The sequence below is a fragment of the Python bivittatus genome, unplaced genomic scaffold, assembly GCF_059951505.1.
Source record: "Python bivittatus isolate LINGU-HERP-01145 unplaced genomic scaffold, Pbiv_v1 ctg000200_np1212, whole genome shotgun sequence".
Lineage (NCBI taxonomy): Eukaryota > Metazoa > Chordata > Lepidosauria > Squamata > Pythonidae > Python > Python bivittatus.
In genome coordinates, this window is record NW_028277040.1 from 8,178,303 (window position 1) to 8,199,381 (window position 21,079).

General features: G+C 36.2%; 1 protein-coding gene across 4 annotated transcripts in view; it reads right to left on the reverse strand.

Moving 5' to 3' along the window:
- Positions 1-21,079, reverse strand: part of SPATS2L (spermatogenesis associated serine rich 2 like) — a 69,451-nt gene that overhangs the window by 12,608 nt on the left and 35,764 nt on the right. For all 4 annotated transcript variants that reach the window (XM_088135668.1, XM_025172617.2, XM_088135669.1 and 1 more), the window contains 6 exons: positions 18,657-18,731; positions 16,356-16,464; positions 15,699-15,748; positions 14,013-14,250; positions 8,165-8,362; positions 5,175-5,310 (listed from right to left, as the gene is read on the reverse strand). In XM_088135668.1, the coding sequence (XP_087991794.1) occupies positions 5,175-5,310; positions 8,165-8,362; positions 14,013-14,250; positions 15,699-15,748; positions 16,356-16,464; positions 18,657-18,695 (770 nt within the window). In that variant the 5' untranslated portion in view covers positions 18,696-18,731. The remainder of the gene's footprint in view (positions 1-5,174; positions 5,311-8,164; positions 8,363-14,012; positions 14,251-15,698; positions 15,749-16,355; positions 16,465-18,656; positions 18,732-21,079) is intronic.

Genomic DNA, 21,079 nt, shown 5'->3' on the forward strand with positions numbered 1-21,079 from the left:
GTTTTCCCTCTTGATACATACTGAATCTTAGATGCCGGCTGGCTGGTTGTTAGGAATGTGGGGCACGGGTTGGCAGCCTGCACATTTGCTACTCCCTAGTATTTCTTTATGGCCTCAGTAAGTCACAAGTTGAACTTCTTGCAGAATGTGAAATAATTTTAGACAGAGATTGAATTGGAACTCTTAGCAGATCAACCTGAAGTTGAGAAATTTGAAAAATCTAAACCTGAGTATATGATTTATAGAGAGTTTGCCTTCTGGATATTTATGATCTGTTGCTTTATTCTTTATTGTACCTGCTTTTTTAAATGATAAGCTGCCCAGAGTCATTTGGAATCAGAGGAGGCTCTAAAATGTATTAAATAAATTAATTAAATGAATATAAATTGGTAGCTATATGGGGAGAAAGATGTGGTGATGATTATAACTATACATACTATTCATAAGTCAACGAACACATACTGGAATTGATTATATCTTACTATCAGGAGGACTAAAAACCTGGATGACTAGTATAGATGTAAGTCCAATTAAAATAGCAGACCATGCACCAATATAATGTAAGTTACACTAGGGAATCAATTATTAACATACCCCCACGTTGGATATTTAATTTAGTCTTGCCGATAAATTCTCAAAACTCTGAAGTTATAAAACAAACTATTCAAAATTATTTACAAGAAAATTCCAGAGAGCTAAGCAATCAGCTATTCAATACAAAGTGCTTAAAGCAGTTGCAGCAGGATAATGTATTAAAGAGCTATAATCAGACATAAAAAAGGGGAAGATTCTAAACATAAAAGCTGAAATTAATTCTATGGCTCTAAAAATATTCGTAGGCAACTAGAAATTAAAAGAAACAACTGGTGTAATTAAATTGATTACATTGTTGTTTTTAACTTTGCATGTTCCCATAGTCACTGGGAGATGGGAAGCTATATAAATTGTTTAAATAAATAAACCTATGATGTTCCTGCTATTTATTTAAGAATATTATGAGTGTAATAACAAAAATGCCACATTATTGGCACATACATTCACTACACAGTGAAAGAATGTGGTCCTGGCAACAAAATCAGACAGAGAAAGTAATCTGAGATACTCCTGGAACAATTAATGGTGAAGTTTACCATATGGGGAAGTTTAGATAAAGAATCAGACTTTAAGTAGATAGTTAGCAAAAGCTCAGCTTCACTACTTGAGATGGAAACTAGGCAGAACAATAGATTTGGAAGAACTAGAGGAAGTTTTTAAAAATAAAATAAAGCGTTTGAAACACATGGCTATAGAATAGAATTCTATAAATGCTATAAAGAATGTTCATTATCATCACTACTTCATGCTGGCAATAATATAATGATAAAAATGTAACAGATTTTACAGTCTTGAGACTGTTTTGGGATGGTTTGGAATAAAGGGGGAAATACTGTATTCTAAATACTTAGCACAGCTAAGGATAACTCACCCCCCTCACGAGCTGTGGACAAGATGAAGGGAAAATCATGGTGGTATAACAGCAAAAAAAGACATTGTCAGGGCATTTTGGGGCTGTGGGGAGAGGCCCTCAGAGAAGAGGCCCTTAGAGAAGCATGGAAGTATGATGCTAATTTAATGTCTAATGCTTGGCACTGAAAATTCTTATCATTCTTTTATTTAGCACAGGAAAAAACTAAATATGGCCAAAGCAATTTTTTTCCATCACCAAAACAGACACTTTCAAAAGCATAAACTTTGCATCTTTTCAGCAGAATATGCCTAATAAAAGGACAAGATGTGGGTACTTAATGCAAATATATGCATGATTGCAGATCTAGAAAAGTGATTAGAAGTGCAGTCAAATAACTGATGAATAGAAATGCTGCCTGGCTAGGAAAAAAAAAATAGGTAGACCTTTTATATTCAACTATGATCCCTAGAGGATAGCCATTACATTACATATTTTTGCAATGGTTTGGAATATAGCACTGTTCCATTATTATATCAACTGTATTCTATTGGCACAATGCTCAAGATTTGCACAGTAATCCAAAGTAAACCTCATTCTTATTCTGGCTGCAAAAAGGAAGTTTGATAGAAGATTCAAACATTGGATAATTATTCTAGCAAATGGAGTTCAATGTTCTTAATGTTAGGTAGATGCAAAATTCACTGTTTACTTCCTTATTTCCAACCTCTCTTATTTTAATGAAATTGTGCCCCTATTAACACACACACACATAAAATAATTTTCCTTTCATGGAGCTCTTATCTATAAGCTGGGGATATACTGAGCTGCTCTTTCATTTATTACTTCATCTGTTCTTTATGTAGATATTGTAGAAGGAGGCTCGGTCCACAGTAGCTGAAAGTCAGAAAAGTCAGGTAGCAGCTTGTTGGACTAACACATTTTGTTATACAGGTAGTCCTTGGTTAACGACCACTCGTTCAGTGACTGTTCAAAGTTATGACAAGGCTGAACGAGGGGTACTTATGACTGGTCCTTGAAGTTCCGGCTGTACCAGCACTCCAACGGTCACATGATTGTGATCTGGGTGCTTGGTAACAGGCTTGCACTAACGATGGTTGTAGCATCCTGTGGTCACATGATCACTGTCTGCAACCTTCCCTGCTGGCCTCCCAGAAGCAAAGTCAATGGAAGCCAGCAGGAAAAGTCCCAAGTGACTCCGCCAAGTTGCTTCCACTCTCCCCCACCTGGCAGCAGCCACCCCCAGCTGTGCTGCACTCGTGTTGCACTGGCTACCCATGCACCCTCCCCTGCCTGGCAGCAGCCACTTATCTGCCTGTAGGTCTGCTTGCCATCGCTAAGTGACGCAGTCACTTGCTTTACAACCATATCACTTAGTGATGGAAATTCCAGTCCCAATTACCATCGTTAACCAAGGACTACCTGTAAGGCGTAAGTTTCCTCTCACCTTCACATGCTCTACCTCTAATGTGAGATATACCATCATCTACCAGCAATGCCCCTCTGGATTCTACTTAGGACAAAAGGACATACTTGGTGCAAAAGAATGAATGGACACAAATTTAACATCAGGACTCAAGATAAGGCAAAGAAATATCAGAGTATTTCAACCTCCCAAGACATTCCATTACTGATCTCAAAGTTACAGTTTTGGAACAAAGAAACTACACAAGGAAACTTGAGCACGAGACAGCTAAGCTTAGCTTACAGTCAATAGGCCTCAGGCTATCTCAAAGGTCTAAATGATAGATTTTTAAACCCATTACAATTATTAATTAATAATGTACCTATAATCTGTGCCCTATGGAACCTCCATGTGCAAAACCATTCTGTCATCCTCCTCAAGTATTTAAATCTTACATCAGTTTAGCCATTCCATGCTTATGAAAGCTTCTGCCTTATAATAAAATGTATTAGTCATACAAAGTGCAAGCAGATTCTTTTTGACATCTGTTCTTTATGGAAACAAAACCTACAGAGTTAGGCTAATGTATGGCTCAGTATGGTCAGGTTTCTAATTTTAAAACCAAGCACTGCAGTTCTCAGCTTATAAAGATTGCTTCTGACTTTAATGTGTACAAATATTATATCCTGTGAAGCTGAGGGTTTTTATCTTAAATGAAACATAAGGTTCCAGCTGCTTAGAATACTGAACAAAGAAAAAATTAAGAGAATGACTAGCATATAACAGTATATATTAGACTATTTAGATTCTAACATAAAGGTGCTCAGTACAGTAATACTTTGAAATTTAGGTGCCTGTGAAGATGTATAGATGAAAGGCTTGCCTTATTCAAACATTCTCTATAGCACACACACAAAAAGTGAACAAACAAGGTCAATAAGCAAGGATACAGAATTCTTCATTTTATCCCCCAAAAGATGCCTGATTCACATATAATCCTAAATCAGGATTTGTTCTTCCTATCCCAGGCAACAACCCAGCACCTAATGCTAAAGAGAAGAGGCATTGGCCATTTTTCCTTTCATACTGAACACATCACAGATCAAGCTGAAAATGGGCCAATTCTAACTTTTACGTAAAATATTGCCTATATAAAACTCCCACATTTTGCAAGAAACTTTGTATACTTGTGTTATTAGGAAACACTGAAAGCAAACCAGTATTGAAAAGATAAAGGATATAAAACTGAACCCACTTAGACACTGAAGGGTTATTTTTTCCAAGGCAATCTCAATGTTGGAAAGTCCTCATACTCACCCTGCTTTCCCTTAAGGAAAATCAATATTTATATAATTTTGTGTTGCTTCAAAGATCTGCAAGACCTATTTGACCAGATGTAAAAAAATAAATAGATGTGTGTTGCCAGTAGAAAGCTCTAAAAAGTTCTGGAATTACCTCTTAAAATGTATTTAATATTACACATTTTTATTCAGAAGCAACTTCCAATGAGTTCAAATATTTTCACTCCTAAGTATGAATGAACATAAATTAGGATTGTGTCTAATTTCTTATTTTTCATGTAACACCTAAAGGTGATAATTAAATCCATCCATAGATACCCACTGTGCTATTCCCTTTTGGGGTAAGCAACATTATGCAAAGCACAGAAAAGTAGTAAGAAATAGTTAAGACAAAGAAAGTAAATGATGAGATCAGAGAGAAAAAATGAAATATACCAAAATCTAGTTTACACCAATCTGGTGATCTGTCAGAGTAGACTCCTGTAGATGGACTTTACTGCATATGCCAAACCAAATACAATTTCTAAAAATGCCCAAAACATCTTGCAAGATTTTTGTGGTCTCATTTGAAATATTGAAGACCTGGGTCTTTTCACCCAAAATTTCAGTTGGGAAACCAAATTTCTGTGAAATATTGCGATCTTGCCAAATATCAGGTACTTTTAAAAGAAAAATTACATTGATTTTATTTAAATTTGGTGTTCCCTGGATGTCATCCCAATATGTGCCTTAGTGCCCACAGACACTACATTTCTCATTCCTGATTTTTGTGGTAGTCCACAAAAGCTTAAGCCAGTGATGGTGGTCCACATAAAGAAAAAGTTGGGAAACACCAGACCACAGAGTAGGTCTCAAATACAGTCCTTTCCTACTTACTTAGAATAAAGGTGGGGGAACATCAAAGTGAGGGTTGATTCAAGCAGCAAAGAAGTCTTCCTTATACAATGAAATCAGTGAGAGCAGAATCATGTCTTTTATAATATACTTAAACCATTCTACTTACCAGCTATGTAATTCAGAAAAAGCAGCTTTAATTTTCTTTATTGAATTATCCACCTCCTCTTTGACCATCATGCGGTATCGAGTCAGTGAAACAGTGCAGCGCTGAAGATCTTTAACAGATTTCTCAATATTTGGACCTATAAGTACAAACAGCCATCATCCTTATTTAGTTCTGTGCATTTATATTCCAGCTTTCTTCCAGGAGCTTGAGGTAGGCCACCATGCACTTCCTCCTCCAATTTTATACCCACATCAACCCTGTGATTGGACTGAGAGAGGAAGAATGAATCAAAGTCACCCAGAGAGCTTTCATGGCTAGTAATGACCTCCCTGGTTCTGATTCAACACCTCAACCACTAAAACACATTGGCTCATCAACTGCTATTTCACTAACAAGCCTGATTCAAAAGAAAAAAACAAATGGATCAGTTATCTAAGAAGCAAGCACACAAATATATATACAGTACACATTCTGGATATATTTAAAAGTGATTTTTAATTATACAAACTATATTTTAAAAGTACAGTAATTTAAGAAAATAATTATAAAATTTAGAAAAAAAGAGAATCCACAAGAAAGCAGTTTTTTAAAAACTTTAAACACTATACACATTGTATCTCTAAATTATCTTGGCAATTTATATAGAAAATCACCCTTCACACCATTCCAAAACTAGTGAGAGTGTAAAAGATTTCTGATTTTAAAAAACTGCCTGATTACAATCTATTAAGGATGGAATAGAATTTTGCTTTAAAAGCCCACATTTTTTTTATAAAGAGGATGGAGAAAACCATGAGATTAAAACTAGGAAGAATCATATGTGGCAGATTCATTTACTATTTGTAGCTATTAATAGATGTGCATTAAATATAAGCTCAATTTACAGTTATTTTTAAATAGCCTAGAAATGCATTCTAGAAGTCCTAAGGATAATATTCCCTAATATATATATTGCCATTATAAATATTTATTGCAATGTTTTTTTTTATCAAAACGAATAGTTATAAATAACACCTGAATTTAATTTTGAGAAAACTGTTTTAATGTTTGCTGATGTAATGTTTTGATAAATTGTTATATAATAATTCACATTTTTAAAAAATAAACTGGTTCTTGTCCATTTACATGCAAAATTAAACATGACTTGTTCTGTGAAGTCAGTGATACTATTTTCCTATCTTAGCATTCAAAATGAATAATAAATTATCAATTTCATTTAGAATATTATCAACTTACAAAGTGTAGTTATTACTCTGTAAATTTATTAACTGATCTATTTCAGTTAATTGATGTATTTGAAAATTATATGAAGAAGATATTTCAGTTGGCCGTGCATAATTGAGAAATTGTTCATTGTAAGGGACAAAAATGCAGGATTAAATTTATTCTTCAGTTTGTACTGGACATTAGGAACACTTTTTACACTGTAATAGCCAAAACAGAGGACCAAAATTTAAAACCTTGATTTTATAGCATGGTAGACCTGGAAGACTAGGATACAGCTAGATTCCTGTCAATCTTATTTCACTGTTTCACTGTGAAACAGATATAACTTATTGCATATTGCAAATGATTTAATTACAGCCTTGGCATTCCTCAATTTTTCTCTGCTTCTTTAGCAGAGAATTTAAAAAAAATCCACAAAAAACGTGTGTGGACATATGGATATTTTACAGAAGAAAAAAGATAAGAGTTACTGTCCACCAGTACGTCAAGTTTCTCTTTCTCCCCCCTTCAATTCTGAATTCTATTCTACCCTCTCCTTCACTCCACATCATGAATGGAACTGAATGTTTGATGCAGCACCACTGTTACAACCCATAACATTTTCAATTTTGTCACGCATTATAGCATTTTTCTCCTTCTGTAATTGGATGTAGATCCTTCAAAAGTAAAATTACTTCCTGATAGTTCAAAAATATTCAGTTACTCCCTATTTTGCAATATCATATCCTTGACTTGAAAACTTAAAACGTCATGTTGAATAATCCCAATATTTATTTTATGTAAAACAAATTCACTACTCTTACATCAATCCAGGGTTTCATTTAATAATTTAATTTTGGCAATGAATGGATTTTCCTCTCATGCACGTTGCCTATACTTAATCTCTGGGGATTTCCTTCTATCTTCCCTCCTTGTCCTTATTCATTTCATTCCAGTGTTAACCTCATTCAGGTTGTTCTCCCAATCTTCTGTGTATTGAGGGGGATGGGGGAATCCTAGAGGCTAAGGAGAAAGAGGCTACAAATCCACCATCATGGCCTAACTTCAGCTGGTAGAATGTTGTACAAAAGACAGAAGCCACTGGAAGAATCCCATTCATATAACCTATGTGTCAGAACCTGCATCAACCAACAATTGTTAATTTACAAAACATAGCAGTCAATGGGAGTTTGCTTGATTTGCTTCTGCCAATTGTGACTGGGGAGGGGGGCTAGTAGTTAAGGGTTGTAATAGGAGTAGTCACGGGAGATGGTGAGGAGCTTAACCTTATATGGGCAATGAGGCCGGGTCAAATTGCAGGCAAGGCCAGTGGGGGCCTGCTGGCCAGGAAGGAGCTATGTATCTGTGGGAGGAAGGGAAGAGGTCACCACCAGGTGAAGAGGAATTGAGGCGCCAAAGCAATTAGGGGAGGGGGGATAAATAGAGGGAAATTTTTCTAGGCTTTAGTTTTAGCAATGTTTTGTTCAAAGCTACATGTACCACAAAATAAAGAAGCATTTTCTGAACCAGGCCTGGTTGCATGAGAATTCTTCGGGATTGGGGCGTGGACATTGTGGACTTGACACTATGAGAGGTGATTTTGTGACTGAAGGCAGCTGCTCCCAGAGTTGTTGTCTATAAGATAAGAAGTATATTTGCATTTACAATGTAGGCAAAATATATTACATGTCATGGAATCGATGGTGATGTAGCATTTATAGTAATACTAACTGGGAACAGTAATAAGTATTTATCCAACTGAACTGCATCACAATCTATGTTACCTCTTTTTTGGATTGAATCTTCTGCTTTCACTTCAAGATGAGATGCAGGGACAGGTGACTTGATGCTGGTAGCTGGTATTTTTGATTTTGTTCTACCGACATTGCACTGAAGCTGTGATGAACATTGGAAAGTATCAGGAAGCTCTGTGCTATTTCGTCCTGCCTCTATAGATACTTTTGTGGGTTCTTCTTTTTTGTCTAGAAAAAACAAATAAAACAACAGTAGTGATATGCAAGGAAGACCAGAAGTAGTATCTTAGACAGTAAACATTCTCTCTCAGGGAAAGAAATACTGAAATAAAGGAGAAATTATTTTAGTAGGATTTGTTTGCAGAACTGCCATTTTCAGATGGTCTGAAGATGGATTAGTATGCTTCAGGTCTCATCAGTGAAGAAGTGTCATCTTCTGAACCAAGGAGGCATGCCTTCTCTGTCCTTTGGACAGCCCCCCACCCTCCCAGGTCCCTATGGCCCCAGTCCTGCTGACCTTTAGGAGCTCATTAAAGACTGGCTCTTCCTACAGGCACTAGGTTGGTGATAACTTGTAAACCCACTGTGGTATAGCAGAATTTGCTTCTCCTTTCCAGTACAGTTGCCATTTGTTATTGTTTTTCTTGTTCTTATTACTTTTAATTCTCTGTAAGTTGCCCAAATTTGTTGGCCTTAAACATTGATTAAATAAATTAAAAAATATTAATTAAAACCTAATCTGCCCAGGCATTCAACCTGCTCTAAAAGGGTCATGCTACTCTAAGATTAGGTTCATAGTACCACTGTGTGCCTATCATCTGTTTCAGATTCTAATGCCAGTTATACTGTAGTCTTATCTGGCTAGAGATAGCTCACCAGTCACTCAGCAAGAAAAATTTTACTCTTGTCAGATATTGTTGAATTCTAACTCATCTTTCATGATCACACACCATGATTTCTGGAGGGGATTGTGCTGGGAGCCAATAAAGCACGGTCAAAGAATTCCTACCCTGATGTAGGTATTTAATTATATCCCTGTAGGTTTCATCAAGCATTTTAATATTTATACAGTGCTTCATGTATATTGCTGTGTTATAATTCTTACAGTCCTACAGTGTTAAAATGAAAAAAGCTGTCAAGACAGTATCAAATAATGTTATTTGATTAAGAAGTTGAAAATCCCTGAAGCAAGAAATACCAAGAGTATACCATAATCTAAACTCTACGTTAATGGCTAATCTAGAGAAGAGGAATATGTTCTAAATATGTATCTGATGACATACACCAATGGTACAGCATTTTAGAAAAATTCTCTTTAAGATTATAACATAGTGTAAATTTCTATCCTTTCAACCACATATTTTCCCATTGTTCCATCTGTATATTATAACCAAAATTTTAGCCCAAATTATCATACATTCTTTTACTTGTTCTGTTTCAAATTTCAATAAAAGTTTATACATGTTAGCAATTACACATTCATTGTTTGTACACAATTCTATTTCAAACTCAGTCTTACAATGTTTAAAACCATAACTTTTTTGTCTAGTTTAAATCTTTCTAATAACTTTTCCAATATATTTTTGTATTTTTTGTTAATATCTTCTTCTGCTTATGAAATCCTGAAACCTGCTAATGCACCAAATTCTTTTAATTTGCCCATTAATGTTTCAATTCCCTTTAAAGGATCTTCTAAAACCAACAGCAAGTCATCTACAAAAGCCCTTAACTCATAACTTTCTTTTTTAATCTTTACTCCCACAATCCTCTCATTTGTCTTATGTCTCTATTCAATATTTAAAGAACCAAAATAAACAAGAGAGGAGACAGTGGGCATCCCTCACAGGGTTTTGTCAGATCTCCATTAAGAATTATTTGTGGTTTCTATGAAGTGTAAATCGATCTTACCCTTTTTATAAAGTTCTCTCCAAAACTGATATCTTCCAAAACATTGAATAAGAAAGCCTAGTTCAAATACAGGCCTTCTCTGTATCTACGAATATCAATGTGGCTTGTTTTTCATTATGTTGTTCTAAATATTCAAAAATGTCCAACACATTTCTAACATTGTCCTTTAACTGTCTTTTAGGTAAAAACCAACATTGATCCTCATGAATAAATTCTTGCAAAATTATTTTCAGTCTATCAGCTAGAATCATTGTGAACAACTTGTAGTTATTATTCAATAGTGATATTGCTCTACAGTTTCTTGTGGAGCAATATCACTCAATTTGCTTGTCAAATCTTGTCCCTCTTTAAGTATTAGTGCATATTAGCCTCTTTCAACTCTCTGGCATCTTTCCTCTCTGTAAGACAGAATTCATCGTGTTTTATAGAGGTTGTAAAAGTTCACCCTCAAAGCATTTATAATAAACACAAGATAATTCGTCTGGTCCAGGCAGTTTTCTTGATTTAATCTTTTTTACAGCTTCAGAAACTTCCCTTATTGTTACAGGTCCATTCATAATTTGTCTCTGTTCCTCTGTAATTCTCAGTAATTTTTGTTTCTTTAGATGTTCATCTATTTACTCTAAAGAGATGTCATTTTCTTTATACAAATTAGAATAATACTGATAAAATGCTTTTTGTATGGCCACATTGTACATTTATACTCCCTCTTGTAATTTCAATATCATTTTCTTTTCTTTTCATAATTTATATCCCTGGTTTATCTGCAAACTCAATTTTTTTTGCTTTACATAATTCATTTGTATTTCCATTTCTCTTTTAACATAGATAACTGTCATTGTAAAAGCTTAATTTGTTGAGAAATACATCTTCTCTGGAAATTTCTGTAATTCTTCTTTTCTCTTTATCTCATCCAAAATAGCTTGTGTTTTCTCTTGACTCTTCATTTTGAGATCACTGTTACGTTGTATAAAATAACCTCTAATAAAAGCTTGCATCCCAAACCATTCTTAAATCAGTGCCTTTACCTACATTATTTTCAAAAAATTATTTTAATTTCTTTTTACAATCCTCCACTATTGCTTTTTTCTGTAGCAACATTTCATTTAATCTCCATCTAAAAGAACTAGATTTTCTTTTATAAACCACAGGATTATGATCTGAAAAAGTCTTTGGTAATCTTTTGTTTTTTATAGAGCTCCTTGCCTGTCCCTAGTCCTGAAAGTGAGGTGGATATCAACAGTTTCAGTAAAAAAAAGATATGTTATGTTTTTCATATTTTAAATATTATCTATTTTTAATGACGTCATTATTATCTATTATTATTATTGTTTTGCTGTGGTTATTCATAGTACTACTAGTTAAACTAGTATTTATTAAATTATTGTCATATAATAAATGTTTTAGGGTCAATGAACAGTTTGAAACTTCACGAAGGGGTTGATAAGCTGAAGAATTTGGGGATCCATGAAGTAAACCAAATGTGTGAAGCTTGTTTTAAGCATACATTAGACCACCTTTTCTAGTTCTTTGCCTTGTCATCCATTCTGGTGGAAGTGTGTACTGTGCATGCTCAGAGGACTCAGGAAATGGTGTTAAAGTACAGTAGGTTTGCCAAATCTTCCATAGTCATAGCCACCTCAGCAATCTGATTAAGTTAGGATTCTTAGTCATAGGAAGGGTGTGTTGCAAAGTGGTGTTCCAAATGGTTTGCAGAGCTCTTATTTTTTATTTCCTGAAGGTTTACACTTTTGCAAGTTCCTTCAAGTGTGACAGTAACTCTTAGATGTTGATGGGGTAGTTTTAGCCATATAAAGAACAAGATCTCTTGATAGAATACATGACGGTATTGCAAAAGTGCTTTTAAGTCTCTTCCAATTCTGTTCTAAAATATTTTATTGTGTTTTTTTAGCTGCTTTTGAGCTCTACATTTTGGTTTCATCATTTTGATAACCGGAATGTTAATGATCTGGCTGCACAGAAAAGCGATAAAAATAATTTATATCAATACAGAAATTAAAAAAACCAAAAGTTGTCTTAGATCCACTGAGCGACTGCACACTTTTATAATTCCCATGGGATTTAAGAAACAGAACTAACTTCTGTAAGATTGAAGAAACAGAATGAACTGCTGTTAAGATCTTAGCTGATGGACATTTTTCAAAAGAATCAAGACACCACTGAATTTGCAGGTAGTTTTTCATAGTTAACAAAAGCTATTACGGAACATCTGTGAAATTCTATGTGTGGGTCTTGATTATTTTTCATGTGGGCTAATTGTCTATTAACAAGCCACAATATATATTCCACACCTGTCTGCAAGTTTGTTTTTCTGGAACAGGGTTTTCTTTATTATGGCAGACTTATACATACCAGTTATGTTTGGTCTGAATAATACATTGGCCAGATGGTGGTAATACCTTAAAGGATTCTTTAAACACTAAGGAAATGTGTTTCTTTAGGGGAAACACATTTAAATTAGCATTTGTAAGATACACATCTTTGAAAATGATTTTCAGAAGCATATCCCAACTTTCTCCTGGAATGTTCCTTTAATGTATTTTTATGACTATTCATGCTGAAAATATTGACCAAAAACTTTCAGAAGTTTGGAAGCTTTACATCTGCAACAAATTTGTACATGATTCTTATGGCTGCCAATATATATTTTACTTCCTGTCCAAATGCTATAAAAGCCCAGGATGGATATATGCTAATATGGTCATATGGAAGACATTTCTGGTCTTTGTAGGAGACAGGTGGGATCTATAACAAAAGGATGAAGCATTTGGTACTCTTATTCAGGGCTGGCAAAAAGAATATTCTCTTCTAGGATACTCCATTTCATGCCCTTCCAATTTTTCAACCCTCTCCAACAAGCAGTCAGCATTCTCCAAGATATATACTTCCTTAATAATCATAGGGCAGTGTTGGGTCCCCAACTTCAACCTTTCTTTCCTAAACATCCTTTTCATACTTGGAGTTCAGCAGAACCAGCTATATAAAGACAGATAACTGTGATCGCTATTAATATACATAGTTGGTAGGGCAGTTGTAAGAAACCTCTACAGGAGGTGGACTAAAACAGATCAGAGTACAGGCGATGCTGGACTGGTTCAGCATTGCTTGCCTCCAGCAATGATTTAACCATCAGAAAAGGGGACGTACTGCTGCAGCTGTACTCTGAATAAATGATATGCATTATGAGTAAATGCAACAATGCATGATAGCACACAGAAGTTTAAAAATTTGAAATAATTCCAGCAAACAATATTACATTCTAGCTATTTTGCTGCATTAGGACAAGAGAAACAACACCCAAAGGAAAAAGGGGAGCAACAAAGAAGGTACCAGAGGAAAGAACAGCAGCACGGACCAATCGTGGAGAAAAACACTGGCTCAAGACATTCATGTCTAGACTCAGGCAGGTGTACTACAGTATGAAAAACAGAAAACAATTGAATAAAATGATCTCTAAGGAGACCAAAAAGAAGGAAAGAAGGAAGTAAAAGCTATGAGGCTAATCATATAAGATAGGATATGGGAAAAATTGGTTTAGTTCACATCTGAATGCCAATTCACATTTTCAAATCAATATGCAAGCTGAAACTCATCATAGAAACTTACATTATTTAAAATGTAGAGATGCATATGTGTATGTATTAAATAATGTACATTTTTTACAATGTTTTGATGTATCTTCAATGAATATTAGAGAAAGGTGTACACAAACATTTCCTTGAACAGTGAAAAAAGATATTATTTATATTATATTACATCATATTACATTATATATTTCCTTGCAAAAATGTGTATAATAAGGCAAATTTGAACAAAAACGCCCATGAATTTGAAGATTTCAAATGAGAAAATGAATCAGAACTGAATTGAATCCATCTCTATGAAAGACAAAATCCTGGCTGAATGAGAATGGTGGAAATCAAGCTGATCATAACATACACGCACTGACCTGCTACTTCTGGTTTTGTCTCTGCCCTGTCCTTGTATTCCCAGCTATTTTCTTCATGAGGATTTTTTGATTTTTCACTGGCGCATTTGCCAGGGAAAGTATCTCCAGGACAGCCATTCAGTTGACAGCCATTCAACTCTTGGGATTCCAGAGACACCTTTTCTGCCCCATCCTCTCTGTCTTTTGTATCTTTGTTACGGTGATGTTGTTTCGATTTGCTTCTTTTCCTTTTGCTGTTCTGCATTAAGTAAGGATAGCAACATTACTCCATGCAGGTCATGCTGCAGTGGGAAAAACAACTCCACCCAAATTTCTTTCTTTCAGTTGTAAGTTCTATTCAATGTACTAAATGCAACATATATTGTTAGGGCCTCATCCACGTTCCTTGAAATACACACGGAGCGAAGGACAGAACTATAAAATAATTACAGTTACAGCAGAGCATTGGCTATTTAAATAAAAATCATTTTTTAAAAAAGTATATAGCATATTTAGCTCTCTTAAAATGTTTTTTTTAACTTTGACTTTGTTCTATTCAACCACAGATACATGCAAGGAGAATTTTTTTAAAGAACATAATTGTTATGTTTTGCAACAGTTGGATTAATATGTACTGTAATAACTCTCCATGCACCACAGAGCCTACTCAAAGTTAAGACTGTATAAACAAAAGTGAGAAGCGCTAGCTAGAATCTCAACGGCTTAAGAGAGCAATCAGAGTTCTCTCGCCTACTGAAAATTATTTTTATGTGTGTGTGTGCAGGGTGTCTGCAGGGTATGGTAAAAAAAGTTAAGATGGTGGCCACAATGGAGCACTCGAAGCTCTGCCTGGCTTTTATACGTGACAAGCATTAAAAAATGGGTGGAGTTGTGATCCTACCATCGTAGTCTCCATTTCAACTATACCCAGACTGTGTGTACATATATGTATCTCTCTGTATAAGGACACCCATACACACGCGCACACGCACACATACAGAACAGTGAAGAGCTTCAGACTGGGTCCAGTTTAAAGCATCACTTTGGGTGGAGCAAGATTATACCAACAAAAGAGAGGGGGGTTATCTTAGCATTAGGTGGGGTGCATGCGGCACAATCAAAACATAGATATAGCTTTATTGGACTACTGTCAAATTATTCCTGAAGTGCCACCTGTCGACTATACTCACTCACTCTTGCAGATGGACGGCCACTATATTTTCTCAGGGCCACAATCCCAACCCTAATTGTGGCCAGGCCAAATAAAAAAAAAATTAAAGTGACCCAATTATGGATTTTCATTGGCTTGACTGGCTTTAACTTGGTAGCCATCCTTACATAATTGTTATAGGAAGTTGTAAACACTTATTATGCTTAGTATAAATAAATACTTTTCTAATCATTCAAGGGTCACTTAACAGTGAAAAACGCTGGCCTTGATTATTTCTTAAAGAAATGTTCAGATTTCAGTAGGGCAGGCTACTTCAATTGTTCTGATTTTCTGTCAAGTTATCCAGGGCAATCTGCAATTACACAACTGGCAACTGCGAGGAATAATTAAAACTAAAAGCACCGATTGGTTTTGAAGCAGAGGTGGAATTGTGCTCACTACAAAACAATGGGCAAAAAACTGTCGCAACAAATCAGTTGCTCAGCTCTAACAATTTATGCAGATAATGTGAGTTTGATGGCTTTGGAATCCCTTACCTTCTTTTTGCCAGTCATATTCCATTCTTTTAGCACTTGAAGCGCGCTGCCTGGAGAGGAAAAGAGAAGGAAAGATGAATATGCAAGAAGCAACAATAGTGGCTCAGAATAATTCCCATTCTTAGAGTGCTATTGCTGGTTTAATACTCTGGAAGCTGCCCAAGTTTATAAGAGCTATCCCTGAAGTTATGAGACGCATCAAGAATGCTACTTTATGCTTAAAGACATGTTTGGTTTCTGTAGCTGCCAGAGCCTGGTACTATCTCATTAATTTCTGCTTAAAATTATTTCTTTTTCCCTGTGAGTCTGGCCCCACTTGTTCTTAGTGACCTTTCTAAATTATCAGCAAAGCAGTTAAATCAACTTTATGGCATTCCCTCCACGCCCTAAATACTCTTTCTACTACTCTTGGATTCTGGGGGCTACCACCAAGAAGATGAAAAGTTGCTGATAATTTCTACACAGGGCTTGCTGGTGATGCCTATAAATCCCTTCTCAAGTCACTAACCAGAAGAAAACTCTACTTTCAAGAAATGTTGAATATTTCCTTTTAATAGGGCACGTGGATGACCTTTATTTCACCTATGCAAAGAATGAGACGTTTAACAATTAAGGCTTCTTTCTGAAGAGTCAGTGAAACATGAAAAGCATACAGACCATCCATAAAAGCTTGCACAGCCTTGTTTACGTTGTTATCAAACTGCTGTAACACCAGCACTATCTCGTTGTTGCTTTTGTTGGGAACAATTGAACGCACTGCATTGATCTGCAAGTAAAAGAGAAAAATACATTTTGAAATAAGGAAAGGGCTACTAATGCAAAACAAAATACCAAAAAAAAAACAAAAACAAATTTGTGTTGTATTTTTGTATTACAAACTTGCAATTCTATTTCAAACTGCAATAGCCTATTTGTGCAAAATAATCAGAGTCTCTTAATCCTAGCAGTACATAGAAAGAACAAGTGAAAATTGGCTCCACTTTTTCTGCTATATTTCTGATAAATCCCTCAGTTGCAGCTAAGTTACAGCTGCTTCCTCTTTTCTTGGCAGCAACTTTTTCCTCTTCCCACCTGAAAATTAGCACTGACATTTCCATTTATTTGCATCCTGTAGCTTGCTTGTTAAATTTTAAACAGCTTTCCAAACAATGGTACATAAGGGCAGCTGTTGATAGGTTATGTGCACTGTGCCAGCCTAGAGATGCTTTTGACATTTCAAATTTGATGAATAGCATTTTTATGCTGTAAATTTTCAACAAAACTAGATGCCCCACCAGCCCTGTTTCTGCTTTCATCTTGCTATCCAACTGGTCTCACCATTATGCCTCTTCTAGGATGACACATGATGTGCAGGATGGAAATTTTCAGAGAATTGCTCTCTAGCTGGCTCAGATCATTGCAGAAGTGTGGCTATACCTCTGAAGATGGGCAAAGAATAGAGGATGATAGAAGCATTTGTGCCTCACCTGAGGCACAAATAAACAGGTTCAAATTATCATACTTTGGACAAATTATGTGGAGAAGATTCTAATGTTGGAAAAGGTGGAAGGAAAGAGAAGACAACCAGCAGCAAGATGGAAGGATTCAGTTACAGTGGTAATAGGGGCACAATTGGAGGACCTGAAGGACCAGGTTAGGGACAGATCATCATGGAGAAAATCTGTGTGGTTGCTTAGAGTCAACACTGACTTGGTGGCACATAATCAATCAATCAATCAATCAATCAATCAAATCAACTTGCTAAAAAAAATCTTCCACCAGCTTACATGGGTGATGTTGTTCCACTCACTTTGCAACCATCAATCCCCCTTCAAATGGTTTTTTTCTAAGTATTACTGAATTTGTGTTAAAGATGTAACAGCTTAATGAAAGTTGACTTTTGCTTTGACTTGATTTTGGCACTTTTAATTCTTTTAATTCTCACCTTTGTTTATTGGCTGCAAAATTTTTGTTCCTCATAGGTCTCAGATATGGACAGCAGAATATCATGCATCAGTTAATCACATGTAAAACTAGGGATTTCAATGGGTCTACTTGCATGTTAAATTATACCTGCTGACATTCTCTCTTTATAACTTTTATAAAGACGCCAGGGTCTTGTCCTCTTCTGCATCTAACCATACAGGAGAAGCAAAGGGAATGGAGCATGATTAAGACAAGACAAGCAGTTAATTAATAAGGAATGGAATCCTGGGGAAAATGAAAGAGAGTTTAGGTTGCAAAGTTCAGGCATATTCTACTAAGAAAGAGACCTTGAAAATACAAGGTGTGATTAAGTGGTAGGAAGATAGTGAATGTAGTAATAATACTGTTTTTAGAAAACCAAAAAGGGTTTTGAAGTTGCACACAGGAAAAAGTCCTAGTTACTGATGAACAAAACAATTCAGTAATAAGAGGACATTTGTCAACCAATGTAATGTAGTGGTTGAAATGCTGGACTGCAACAAGGAAAACCTAGGTTCAAATTCCCATTCAAACATGGAGTTCATCAGGTGCCCAATCCACCAGCAGTGTTGTTGCTGCAATGACAAAAATGAGGAATGATCCCATGTACATCACTTTGAGCTCATTAAAGAAAAGATGGTGTGTGTGTGTGTGTGTATGAAATAAATAATGAGTATATGATATGAAGAATATAAAGCACATATGCAAGCTAGGATTTCCTTTTCATATAATCCAGACAACCCAGAGCTATTAGACAGTGGAGCTCTAAAAAGAAAAGGGGATTGTTATATAGCAACAACTGAGATTCCATTATTGGTATCAAGAAGTAGCATTTAAATGTCCTTGACTGAAGTAGGAATGCAGAGCAGCTAGCTCAAGGATGTCTACCAAGCATGGGGGTGTTGACTAATTCTTTCATCTTCTATGGAAAGCAGGAGTGGGCATTGTTTAAGGTCTGAATGATCTGATCTATACGTCCTGTGTGCTGTATGACATGATGATTAAAAATTGTACCTTTTCCTTGATGTTTGCTTGTGAGCTGATTTCTGCCATCTCCTACTTGGAAGTGCTGCAGTAAAAAGCTGCAAGCTGTAAGAAATAAATACATATAGTAAGTAATGAATATAAGTCTGAATGCTTTAATTTTAAATGCCAGGAATAAGACTGCCAATGTTTTAAATAGCCCCTGAATTCTCCTGCTACATTTTCTAATAACTTAAATGTCATTCAAAAGGCCTGGAAATGGCTCATTTGCTGATTTCTATACGTCAAATTTCTGTTAAGAACACAGAAACAAGGCATGCCATTTTTTCCCCTGGTGGACTGATACTAAAAAGAAAAGTATTCTGGGGATAAAACTGTTGAGACATCACCTGTTCACCAACAAATGTTTTTATTAGAATTACTTTTTGCTACTCAAACCTAAACAATTGCAACAATTCTTGCTTTGGGTTTGTTTCTTTGCTTGCCAAATTTTTCAACCGCCCATCTTCCCCCAATGGGGGAACTCCATTTACTGTGGCAAGAGCATACTAGACTTGATCTGACCACACAAAAGCTGGGTAAAGGGAGAGAGCAGAAGCAAAGTGCAACTCTACTAGGATAAAAAAGAAATCTCTGAAGTTCCAGAAGGCAGCTTCCATTTTAAAACTTCAAAACAAACAAGTTCAGCATTGAAAGAACCATTTAAAGAATAGGTAGCTATAAAATTCAAGGATGTCCATGTTTGAGGAACAGTTATGTTATTTTTTATTAATTATTTCAATATGTATTATATATCACGACTTCATAGAGTTCAGGTCTGCAGGATTTATTTTGTTTCATACTAGAACACCAAATGCCACCAAGACATTCACTCAAGCCCATCAGCTGGGATACTTCAGATAATACAGGACTGCTATTCTTAGCAGCTTCAACCAGCATGGCCATTAATAAGAGATGCCAGAAGTCACTGATCACCAGCTTCTGAAATAACCCAAGTTATTTATCTCTGATCTACTCAGACATTAAAAAAAAACTGGTTGTGCATTTCATATTGGGCCAGGATTCTCACAAAAACTCTCTACAGGCACACCCTGGGTATTCAGACTTTGTTTGAGCAGACCATCTGAAAGACAGCCACGTGCCAATCCATTCAGAGCTCTTAAAAGTGATCACTGGCATCATGAATAGCACCTGGAAACTGGCAACCAATGCAGCTCCCACAATATTTTATTTATTAAATTTGTCCCCTGCCCATCTCCCCCAATGGGGGACTCTGGGCGGCTCACAACACGTTAAAACAATAAATAAATATACAATTAAAATCTATAACAATTCACATTTACAAAAATAAAAGGGAAAAAATATTGATGTTATATTATAATACTGGGTTATCCCAATTAATAAGCAGGCTATTGCACTTTGCATTAGTTGTTATTTCAAGGACAGTCCCAATTAAAATAGTCTATAGCCTATGCCTCATGCTATAGGAATGGTTGCAACTAGTAACCAGATGAAGGTGAGCAAAGATCCTCCTGGATCCAGCTTCTACATACCATTCCAGCAGGAGCTGAGAGTTCAGTCGTATCCCCAGAATGCACACCAATTTTTTCTGGGGGAGCACAAACCCAACTAGAGCTGAAGTTGGTATCATCCCAGAATCAGTCCAAAACCATAGCCACTCAGTCTTAACCTGTTTCTCCCCTTCTAGACCCTTACTGCCTCCAGGTCAAGAATTCCACTGCATCTCCCAGACACACCAAGGTAGAGGTGTATAACTGGTGTCAGCCTTGTGAGATAGACCAGACAGGAAACACGGCCAGATGAGCTAATTCTACTTTATTGTAAGGTTACCTTAACAGAATCTTGGGAGTCTGAAAGCATCTCTCTCCCCCTGTCCCATTTACAGACCAAGAAACTAGGCAGGGTCTCTTCTGAGCCTCTTGCCCCACTCACATTCCTGCTCCTGGCTAAGTTTCCTTTTGTCTGACTGTTCCCTTGGCCTGCATCTCTTTGCCCTGTTTCCCAAGGTCATTCCCAACTGGCTATCATTGGCACATTCATGATATCTAACCTCAAACTGTCAGATGACCTCCATCAGCAGCTTCATATAGATGTTAAATAAGTTGGGAGAGAGGATCAAGCCCTGAGGCGCCTTCCCCATATATAAAGAAAAAGTGTTTCTTTGTAGCCAGTCCAGAAGTCCAGAGGAATATCATGGTCAATGGTATTGTATACCACGGAGAGATCTAGTAGAGCTAGTAAGGTTAGTCTCCCCCATCCAAGCCCCATCATACATCGTCAATGAGGGCAACCACTACAGTTTCCACCACACACCTATGCCCATGCCTGAACGAACCCTGATGTAAATCCAGACAATCTATTTCTTCCAGAGCACACTGCAGTTGATTGCCTACCACCTTCTCAATAACCTTCCCTAAAAGGGGAATGTCAAA